Source organism: Myotis lucifugus, unplaced genomic scaffold (genome assembly GCF_000147115.1).
Source record: "Myotis lucifugus unplaced genomic scaffold, Myoluc2.0 scaffold_3938, whole genome shotgun sequence".
NCBI classification, from domain to species: domain Eukaryota; kingdom Metazoa; phylum Chordata; class Mammalia; order Chiroptera; family Vespertilionidae; genus Myotis; species Myotis lucifugus.
Window position 1 is genome coordinate 2,570 of NW_005874986.1, and position 11,038 is coordinate 13,607.

An 11,038-nucleotide genomic window follows, 5' to 3' on the forward strand; every position below is an offset into this window, starting at 1 on the left:
TGAAATTGTCACATAGATTGTGTGTGTGGGGAGGGGGGTGGGGGGGAGTGTTGGTTTGCTCTTTCTATTGTATCGCACTCAAATTTTTCTTGACTTTAGTTAACATTGCAAACCCCTCTTGTAAACATCTCCCTCCTTTGTTTCTAGATGAGGGTTGTCTCCCAAAATAAGTAACCCCAGAAAGGCAGTACAAAGTCTCTTGGTTGTATATCCCAGGAACACCAAAGCATCCAATCACATAGGCTGTGCTCATCCAAGGTATAGTCTCAACGCTCATTCTCTGTAGCTCATTTTTTCTTTGTAATTCAGACCCCAAATAATGTGCACCATTGAAAAGTGAAGCTGCAGCCCAAGACTGGTGGGCAGTGGCTGTTTCCATGTGACACAGCACCAGTCCTTCAGGACTCTCCCTCTGCCCTCGCCCCAATCAAAGAATTTCCACAGCGTCTCCTGTCCCAACCCCTTCTTTTTCGAAGTCTGAGGCTGTCAAGCGGTAAAAGTTAGCACAGCAGCTCCATTACTTTAAGTTTTTGCCAAGATGCATTTTAGGGCAAACATTACTCTCTGGTGTAAAGTGAGAACATTGGCACCGATGACCTGGGAGTGACCTGGGAGCTGCCTGGGAACCATGTTGTGTGCAGGAGCCGAGTTCACAGTTCCATGTAAGAGACTTGCAGGGGACTAGCGTTTCTCCAGTCATACCTCATCCTACGTCTCTAAGTATTTTCTAATGCAGATTCTTATGTTTGAATATAGTGCCTCCACCCCACTCCCCCCAAATCCATTACAAAGCTTCATTAAGGTCTAAATAGTCCACTTTTTGTTTTTAGCAGTGCACATGTCGTTTTCTGACACCCGGATGCCCTCTTTTCTAGAATGCTCTGGCCAAAGAGACTGGATATTCAGTAGCAACAAGCTACTTTCTTTCCAGGTCTCCATTCCTCAGTGCTTGGCTTTGTCCTCTTGCCGCCATCCCTCACCCATCCCAAGCCCAATGGTGGACTCATGGCCTGGCCCAGTCTCGCCATCTTCCCCTCGCTGCTGGCAGTGCCATTCTCTGTAATGTGGGGTAGATGTGAACCATCTCAAACAAGGCTCACAAAATGCTCCGCTGGAGCTAAGTACTTACCAGCGATGGAAAGTGAAGCATAACTAGTTTTGGGGTGGATCAGTGGCCAAGCTTTAGGGAGGTAGTACTGGTAATAATGCTTTCCCCCTGCAGCTCTTAGCACTGAAGACTGTAGGGTTATTGCTACAAGATGGTGAATGGAGCTTCATTCCGGCCAATTTAATTTAACCGCCCCTCCCCCTCCCCCGCCCCCTGCACCCCTGCACTCCCTGGTGGCCGCGGCCCCCTCAAGGAAGGACTATAGGACTGTAGGACTACACAAGCCCACCGAGAGTTTTTCAAGTTGCAGAGAAGGGCAAACGCATGAGAATTTCCCAAGGCCTGTCCCTGCAGACTGTGCCCAGGGAAAGGAGGTGCTACACTCAAGCATCCCATAATATTTATACTCTTCCTGAAGTAGCACCTGTTTTTAGCAGCTCACATCAGAAAACAGCCAACTCCACAAACCTAGACCCAAATGGCATTGATAATAAGCTCTCTAGCCACTAGAAAAATAAGTACCAACCAACCAAGAGATACGAGAATGAGAAAATCACTGGTGTGGGAAATAATATTTTTTTTTATCAAATTTGTAATTTTATCTTCAATTGTATAGAAAAACAGGAAGAATTATAGCTCTTACCTGGATTTGCAGCCCACTTAAAGCCGAGCGCCTGAGAGCTGTTAGGGAATCATTACAGATAACCCATCTAACAAGTCTCCACCGTGACACCAAAGTGACCTCTGACTACCCTACTAGTAAGCTGGCTCTTAGTCACGAGTCCTGACCTCTAAGTGGAGTGCTAGTTGACCCGCAGAAATCTCGGGAAGATCGAAATGTGATAGTTATCTTTCTAATGGACTGATACCTCCCAGTTTCCTATCCTACGGATCACTTAAAAACTGTTTTGGATGTTTCTGTTGGCTCTTCTCTCCTTTTTAAAAAAATATATTTTTATTGATTTCAGAGACAGGAAGGGAGAGGGAGATATAGAAACATCAATGATGAGAGAGAATCATTGATGGGCTGCCTCCTGCACTCCCCCTACTGGGGATTTAGCCTGCAACCCCGGCGTGTGCCCTGATCGGGAATTGAACCGTGACCTCCAGGTTCATGGGCTGAAGCTCAACCACTGAGCCACACCAGCTGGGTTCTGCTTTCTTTCTTTTTTTTTACAGGCAATATGATGACACCAATTCTCCACTTTACTCCTTGGGAAAGTTGCCCTTGGTTACTGAGTATAAAGATGAGAAAGGAAAGTCTCTTATACTTTAATGTACTCAGGGTCAGAAGGAATATCCTAGTCGTTTTTAAAAAAGAAATACAAAATGCAATGTCCAATGACTTTGAGTACACTCTGACAAGAAATAATGACATTGGGTGCAGAGAGGGCAAGAAAGTGAAGATCTGCTGTTTGCTCGAAGTCAGAGCACAGCGCCCATTGCCAGCGTGGCCACACTCTGCTACAAAAAGCTCAACTACTACGCCAAGAGGCCAGGAATTACTTTAATTTTTTTTTTAAAAAAAAAGTTTAAACGGCAACACAACCGTCAAGTTGGTACATCACAGAAACAAAGGTCTTTGCAGGCAACACTGATTGGGAATAGCAAAACACTGGGTTGGTGAAAAAATGAAACTCTAAATTATATACAATAGTAGCTAAAGGTGATACTGAAAAAGTCTTATTTACTGTGACTTGAGATTTAACTTGCCATTATCTATTGCTTATTTATTCAGGGTTGTAAATAATACTTATATAGAGACATAGAGATGTGTAAAAATGAAACGTTGTGGAAAAAATACAAATTTTCAATTTTATATGAAACTCAAAGTATAAGTTTTGTCCAATATGGAATGTAGCTATGTTTGTTTATATTAGGGCTCTAATATCCATTTAAAAATGTTTTGTTTTTAAAAAACAGTCGACCCACCATGCAAGTTCGCTGTAAATCTCGTTTGCTCCAAGTGAGCATTTTTAGGTGAGGTCTGTGTTGTTTGCTCAAAGTCTAGTGTGATCCTTTAAAGATTGTACTGGCCCAACGGTGGAAAGAGTTTCCATGGAGAGTCTGATGGCAGCATCTGGATGAGGGACAGTCTGGGTCACGGGAAGTGAGAAGGGGGAGGTAAGAGCCCAAATCCTTATGAAGGATGACATTCAGTTGTTAAATTTTAAGCGGTACCCGATGGCTTTTTCCAGGCACTCCACTAAAGAGCCCGCGGAAAGGAAATCCCTCTCTACTTCCACAAACTTGATGTAGATGGATTTGGGGGAGACTCCGGGATCCACAATGCAGTTCTGAGACAAAAACCCATTAATACCAACCCAATCTTTGCTGAAGGTTTTGGTATTGGCTTGGAAGTGTAAAAACAAGCACTGCTGCAGAGTCCTGACCTCAGCGATCCCGAGGTAGCAATAGGTGATCCGGGCGGGTTCTATGGGTGCGGAAAGGGTTTCCAGGTCAACCCTGCCCTCCTTTCCTGGGTCCAGGGAACTCTGCTCCATGTGGGGGGAGGAGGGCCTCTTCAGACATTCTTCATAGCCAATGGCATACAGGCCCGGGCTCTTGGGGATGCCTCCTGGCAATAAATACTGAACGACGTTGCCACCAGTTGGTTTGGAGTGGGCAATGGGGATCCAGTCAATTTCCATGTGCAGCTCCAGGCACCTGGCCTCACTGATAGTGATCTCTAGGAATTTGTAGTAAACATTCTTCCAGTTCATTTTCTGCACGCGGGTCATAATGATCCGCCCCTCGGGCTTCTCGGAGTTGAAGTACTCCCGGAGTCGTTTGCCAAGGGGCACCTGGGAGCTGATCTCAGCATAATGGTAGCGGATATCCTCTTTCCAACGGGTGTTATAACCGATCCCGAAAATGGCCAGTTTATTAGAAAGATGAAGCCTTGAAAAGTCCGTCCAGCTCTGAAACAGTTCCCATTTCAACTGCACCGATTCCAAAATCTGGACGATATTCTGCATGATGTCTCTCTTCCTAGAACGAGAAATAAAAAGCAAATTCCTCAGGGGTCTAGATGGGCACTGTCCATCAGCACTGCCTGCAGTGATGGAAGTATTCTCTATCTGTGCTGTCCAGTATGCTAGCACCAGCACTCAGAATGTGGCCAGTGTGAGTGAGGCATTTTCCATTATAATTTGAAATTACGGTTCGATAAACACATGTGATTAGTAGCTTCCATATGGGTCAGGGCAGGTTGAGATAACCATAGTATAAAATCTGAGAACACTCTCCCCTAGGAATGAATGATAAGCTGCTTTCCGTTACTTATACAGGCTGGCTGTATTAACCTTCACAACTATTGCTATGTACTAGTAAGACCCTAGGACTTCAGAACCCAAGGATCATGAATTGTTTTAAGTGACTATTATAATGCGCATGATGGCCTTCAGACCTAACCAAGAGCAAGTGGAGAAAACTGTATTCAGAAAGGTATTCACCTTGAGAACATTATGCTAAGTGAAGTATGTCAGTCAGAAAAAGCTAAGAACCGTTTGATTTCACTCATATGTGGGATATAAAACTGAAACTGGTTAACACAAACAGCCGTATGTTGGCTGCCAGAGGGAAAGGAGTGGGAGTAGAAGGGAGTCCTAATATAAGGTGAGAGGAGAAGATTTGGCTTAGGGTGGTGGGCAAACGGTGCAATATACAGATTTTGTAACATAGAAACCCACACCTGAAACCTATATGATCATGTTGAACAGTGTCATCCCAATAAGTCAAAAAAAAGAGAAAGGTAAACAGTATCATTTAAAATAATGAACATCTTAATTTCAAAGCTGGAAATTCTGAAAATGCAATAATTTTGGCAATACATGCTTGCAAAAAGAAAATGGCATTTTCTTCTATTTGTAGAAGAAATTCATTACCTCTTCCAAACTGAGAAGAACTGTTAGTTCAACACAGATTTAAGATCTGAGAATTCAGATGTAAAAGGTCCATATTAGGCTTAGCTTTTAAGAGATAAAAATTTAAGATAATGAGACCTGGTTGGATGGCTCAGCTGGTTGTAGTGTCGTCCTGTACACCAAAAGGTTATGGGTTCCATTCATAGTTAGGGCACATACTTACATTTTGAGTTCGATCCCCAGTTGGGGCACGTACAGGAAGCAACCAATTGACCTCTCTCTCTCTCTCTTCCTTCTTTTCTAAAATCAATAAAAGAACACGTCCTTGAGTGATGATTAAAAAAAATTCAAGATAATGAATTGAGACTGTTCTAGAAAATATTTTATAAAGGGAAAAAGTAAAGAAATTTTGATTTGGATAATTAACAAAGATATGACAGAAAAGGCAGGGAATTCTTTCTGCATATGCTGCTGAGCTCATATTACTGTAACTGATATCCCATGATTCATATATATGTGGGGATATGCAATTACAAGTTTGCTTCTCAGGTATGGCAAATCTTTGATATTGGAAGATTGAAGTTTGTTAAATATTAACTTAGCAACCAACTACTACCCTCTACAACAATTATAGTCTTAAGCTACAAAAATACTCAACTAACCACTCACGTTCCATCAAACGTATGCAAGAAAGAGGGTATATGTGCCAGTTTATTAGCTTCTTGAGAGGAGACAGACCCTGGAAACTTCCTATTAAATTCTCAAATCTTCCAGGGGAAAAGCTTTCGCAACACTGAGGGATCTCCATGCAGTCATTCTCAGTCTGACCTCTTACTCTCCTTGACTTTCTTTGCGAGATGACAAAGATGTGACATATTTTGCTATCAGCTGCTTCTTGAGGCCAGAAAGTGCCCTGGATTTTCCTCCACCCTCTAGGCTGCCTTGAGAGCTTCTCAAGCGTCAGAGTGGCCATCGAGATGAAGTCACTGTGTCCTGGGAACTTGTCCCTCTTCTCAGAAGACACAAAGGCACTTGGCCAGTTTTCTAATATTTATAATGTGCTACTTGTGAGGTTAAGATATAGGACCAGGTTTCTCCATGGGTCAATGCTTTAAAAAACATGCACCCAAAAACTTATTTCAGAGCCACCATCCTTCCTTGTCCTCTTTTGAAATATTCTTTAAAATGTATTTTTATTGATTTCAGAAAGGAAGGAAGAGGAAGAGAGAGATAGAAACTTCAATGATGAGAGAGAATCATTGATGAACTGCCTCCTGCTCGCCCCCCACTGGGGATCGAGTCCACAACCTGGGCATGTGCCCTGCCTGGGAATCAAACTGTGACCTCCTGGTTCATAGGTCGACATTCAACCACTGAGCCATGCCAGCCAGGCAAGAGCGTGCTTTTTGATTCCCAAAATGTAATCTAAGAAATGTATGTGTCCTCTAGCCCTCCTATCATTTTTACTAACATCAGATAAACTCAGGGTTCTGTGACTCATCTTTCCATCTTAGTAAAACATCCAGGTATCCAGATCCACACACAGGCTTCTTTTCATGTAACATATTTATTTCTTCTTGTTGTGTATAAAACTCTCACCATTTTAGATTAACCACTGGGAAGCTGAAGCTAAGGGAGTGAGGAAGAATGACTAGACAGGCTTCCGCAGTGAGATGGCGGAGGAAGCACCTTCCCATTACACCGAGATGAATACATATGTCGAGAGGGGAAGCGTCTACTTACTGTGCTTCTTCAGAAGACTCTTGTTTGATTTTTAATGTTCTCTTTGTGACAGGTATTTCATCTGAAAAGCAAAGTTTTGGAAACAGGTTATATTCTCCTAAGTGGTGGCATACATTTATGTAGATAAGTAGTTATATGTTTACTGTTCATCCACACATCCCAATTCGAGGACTTGATTCTAGTCTCAAACGCTGCCCAATGCTAGATTTATAAATATAACTCTTTTATAATGAGATGCATACATTTATATGCAAGATCAGAAACCAGCTCTACAAGTATAAAATTCTTCAAGGTCACCAGTAGATTTCTAGCTGGGAGCTTAAAGCTTAATTTCTCCACAAACATGATTTTTAAAGGAACAAGAATGGAAATAATTCTGCGAGATTTAGATTTTCTATGTAGGTTTTACAGAGGAATTATTTCCCCCATATCAGGATCCACATATTCCGCATGTTATTTTTCTCCCAAAGATTTGGGTGACTTAAATCTCTCTGGCAAAACCAGAGTTATGGGATGCCAAAGTAATTCAGACCTTGTTACTGTTTTGAAATGAAGAGATAGTAATCGCTTAGCATCTGCCCTGTTTGTCCTTCTAATCTTTCTTTTTAAAGAATAATTTATTGATTTTTAAAGAGAGAGGAAGGAAGAGGGAGAAAGAGAGAAACATTGATGTGAGAGCACATCAATGGGCTGCCTCCTGCACATCCCCCACCAGGGATCGAGGCCACACTGGGCATGTGCCCTGACTGGCAATCCAACCAGCAACCTTCTGGTGCATGGGACGACACTCAACCGAGCCACACCGGTCAGGGCTTATTCTTCCAGTCTTAAAGTCTCTCTCTTAAATTGTGTTAGTCCTACAGTTATATAGCCTCTTTCTTCTCTCCCTCTCTCTTTTCCAATATTTGAGATCAAACAAACAAACAAACAAACAAACAAAAACAGCATTCATGAGAAACACAAGCATTTAATACTGTTTCTTCTGAATTAGCATCAGGAATGATGATCGAGTAATGCTAATTATCTTGAGCTGGAGAAGTACACCGGTAGTGCCAATCCTACTATACTTTCTCACTGGCGAGTAACAACATTTACTTGTGAGTGAGTACTCATCGCACAACTCGCCATTAAGCTATAATGGCTGCAGCAGAAACGTGGTTGGGACTTCCACGTCATGAAAATCAAAAGTGGGGCATTTACTACAAAAAGCCACTTACATAGACCCTCTCAATGAGGCCACACAAGCTCGGCTTTGATGGCCAGGAGTTTCATTTCCATTCTAAACGTTAAGACTGTGGTCAATCATTTCAGCTGTTGCTGGAATCCTTTGTGAAGCCTGAAGGAATATGACTGCTAAGAAAGCTCAAATATGAGCCCTTTTTAAGATAAATCGAGGCTTCCCTTCATATTTTGTTCAGACCGAAGTCTGGGAGGGGACCGTTTCCAAATCACAAACAGAAAAGGAAAAAAGATAGTTCATCTCTAGCAGTTGAGCCAAGAGTCAGTACTCGTGGCAGTCACCGTAGAACTAAGAGCTGCGGGGTATTTCAAACCGCATAGGATTCTGCCACCAAGCTTCCTGTGTCGCTCAGAATGAGGAATTCTTCTGTGGATTTAGGATGTTTGCTGGTACCCAAGTCAGCAAATGACCAACACCAAGCACTAGCTGGTAGTTTAAGGCTAAATCAAGGCCGCCCGAGTGGCCCAGATTAACGGGCTACATGCCTCGTGCTGACAGCAGGGACAGCACCAGTCCCGGTGCACACATGAAGGCACATACACACACACACACACAGACGAGGAGCAGATACGTCGGCTTTCTTACCCAATTCCTGATCTGTTGGGTAGCCATGGAGATCCTGACTGTGGTTTCCCCAGTCCTCCTGTGAATACTCCTCCATAGTGCTGCCATCTGACTCCAGCTCCTGGTACAAGCCACTACTGTTAATAAGTACAGGCTGGCAGGGCTGAGCATCCCATCCTCCCTGACCAAACACCTGTTCCAACTGTTCAAATGTGTAACTGCTCTTTCTTTTCCCAACACCATGTTCTTTCACCCGACTGTAACACCTGCGAAGGGTCTAAGACACAAAGTCTTTTGTTATTCCTTTAAAGCTGTCCTTCCTCTTCCAGGTACGGACCACAGATATTAATTACTATGAGACAGACACAGACAGACAAACACAGACACATTGTTACAGGAATGCTAGATTTCAAAATCATTATTATATTAGAAAAAAAATTACTAATTTAGCATTTACTCAAACATGTTATCATTCAAACAATTACTTTGCAATTAATTATCCATTAAACAAGAATCATTACAACATTATTGCATGTACCCCATACACATATTTTTATACCCCCTCCCCCACTTAAAAAGAATAAGGAAAAAGAAAAAAAAAAGAAAACAAGAAATACCAGCCAGCCAATAGGATGCACACCTGCCACAGAAGAGATAGAGCTGCTTTGGGGCCAGAATTGGGAAAAAGTGAGGGAGGGAGGACAGAAAGGAGAGTTCCCTGAAGCAAAGAATATAACCTTCCTTACTCTTGATTAAGAAGGGATACAGGGTAAAAACAATCCCCTAAATGAAGCGACTGGGAAACCGTATTACTCAGATGGTCCATATCCCTCACTCACTCACTCACTGTCTTTGGGGAAGCTGCTAAGATTTAAGAGAGGTCAAGTCAATCATGCTACCGATTCCCGGTCTTAAACATCAATGATCAAGAAACAATATACCTACATCTAAAAATTAGCCAGTAAGACTTGTCTATTCTATCAACTCAAACTGCCAGCCAAACAGACCAACAAATGAGGCCACTAATTTCCTTTTTTGGGGGAAAGTGAGGTAGAGGGTTGTTACTTCATTTATCTTTCTGCCTTTTAACGCACAGCAAATAAATATCATTCTGCAAGTCCACATATAAAACCTGGATAACTTTATTATCTTACACAACCCTTCCATCTTCTTCATGGTCTTCTAAGGCATAGTTCTTATTAGCTCAGTTTCCTTAGTTGAACGATATTGCAGAGGCTACATCAAGAACTTGGTCCCAGCTTCCAAATTTAGTTTAGTTGCTCTCAGTCTCTCTCCCATCTCTGCCTCCATGTTCCTTCTACTTGACTGGGTTTCACCCTGAGTTTCCTTGAGACAAGACCCTTTTTCTCTGGTGGCTCCCAAATACTTTCTAACACGCCTGCGCAAAAGCAGTTCGCCTCAGACTTCAATACGTGCACTTGCCAGACTATAAATGTCTCCTACATGTGAGATGGCGTCCCATAAGCCAACACATGACCTGTTCTCACCACACAAAAACAACTCAAAAGCCTTTACAGAACCTCCATGGAAGTTCAGTGTCTCTAAATCGCAGTTGACAAACCACAAGACACTCCATAAAATACTCTGCAGATCTTCTCTTGATGCCGGAAACCCAGATGGGATAATAAGAGCATGGCACTTAGGACGACATTCCTCAGACACAGAGTGGTGGTCAGCATCACCCTGTCCCCAAACCAGCCAGCCTGCCCCTGCATGAGCACCTTCCTCCCTCTTCCTCTCTCGAGATCTCTTCTGCCTCCACGGGTGCCTCAAAGAACTGAGGCTTCTCTTCATAAGGGATGTTCACAAGGAGCAGCTCAAAGTCTCTAGCACAAGTGAACTGGGGAGGCGTCACGGGCAGCCCTTCAGGGGAAGGACACAGATGCCTGCACAGAGCTCCGTGGATTCTCTGCTCTCTCCCCCGTGCTCTCTGCCCTCCTGGCAGAGACGGGAACTGGAATTGCAAACATCTCCTGCCAATTTATTTTTATCTCACAATGTCTAGTTGCTGCCTCCAAGAACACCCCAACCACGCTTTTTGACTCCTCAAGGACCGTACATGGAGAGTCCCAGCCGTGTCCCTTTCACCCTCCAGGGCCATAAATGGATGTGGGAACCGTGCCACCGCCGCCTGGCTGCCTGAGAAAAGCACCCGGCACAAGAAAGGGACCAGTGGGCTGTCACTGAGGGCTAGTCCCGAAGTCAGGAAACACAACGGATGTTCCTTTGAAGAAAGGGGCCACACTTACCAGGCCGTGCCGTGGGCATAAACAAAGCCACCGATTTCTGACCCTACAGTGGGAAACCACAGGAAAGACTGAAACCACCAACGTGGCTTAAATTCACTATGTAACTGTGCGTAAGAAAACCAGCCATATCGAATGGTCTTAGACATGGAAGCATGGTCAGAGGATGCATTTGATATGTCTTGCTTGGTAGTGTACTTGTGAAATACACTTTAATAGTTAATATGCTGGCATGTAAAACGTCTAGTAG

At 43.3% G+C, this 11,038-nt stretch overlaps 1 protein-coding gene across 1 annotated transcript; it reads right to left on the bottom strand.

The window, feature by feature from the left end:
- Positions 1–2,805: 2,805 nt before the first annotated feature.
- On the bottom strand, positions 2,806–11,032 carry LOC102437701 (myb/SANT-like DNA-binding domain-containing protein 2). Its single transcript, XM_006108854.3, has 3 exons — positions 8,543–11,032; positions 6,718–6,778; positions 2,806–4,099 (listed from the first exon to the last, which is right to left on the bottom strand). Exons 1-3 carry the CDS (start codon positions 8,616–8,618, stop codon positions 3,265–3,267), a joined length of 972 nt encoding a protein of 323 aa, XP_006108916.2. The 5' UTR covers positions 8,619–11,032; the 3' UTR covers positions 2,806–3,264.
- Between the last annotated feature and the right edge of the window lie 6 nt (positions 11,033–11,038).

Coding starts and splice junctions, on each gene's coding strand:
- LOC102437701 (XM_006108854.3), bottom strand. CDS start 8,618: ATGGAGGAGTATTCACAGGAGGACTGGGGAAACCACAGTCAGGATCTC. Junction 6,779..8,542: donor CCCAACAGATCAGGAATTGG/GTAAGAAAGCCG, acceptor TTTGCTTTTCAG/ATGAAATACCTGTCACAAAG. Junction 4,100..6,717: donor GAGTCTTCTGAAGAAGCACA/GTAAGTAGACGC, acceptor TTCTCGTTCTAG/GAAGAGAGACATCATGCAGA.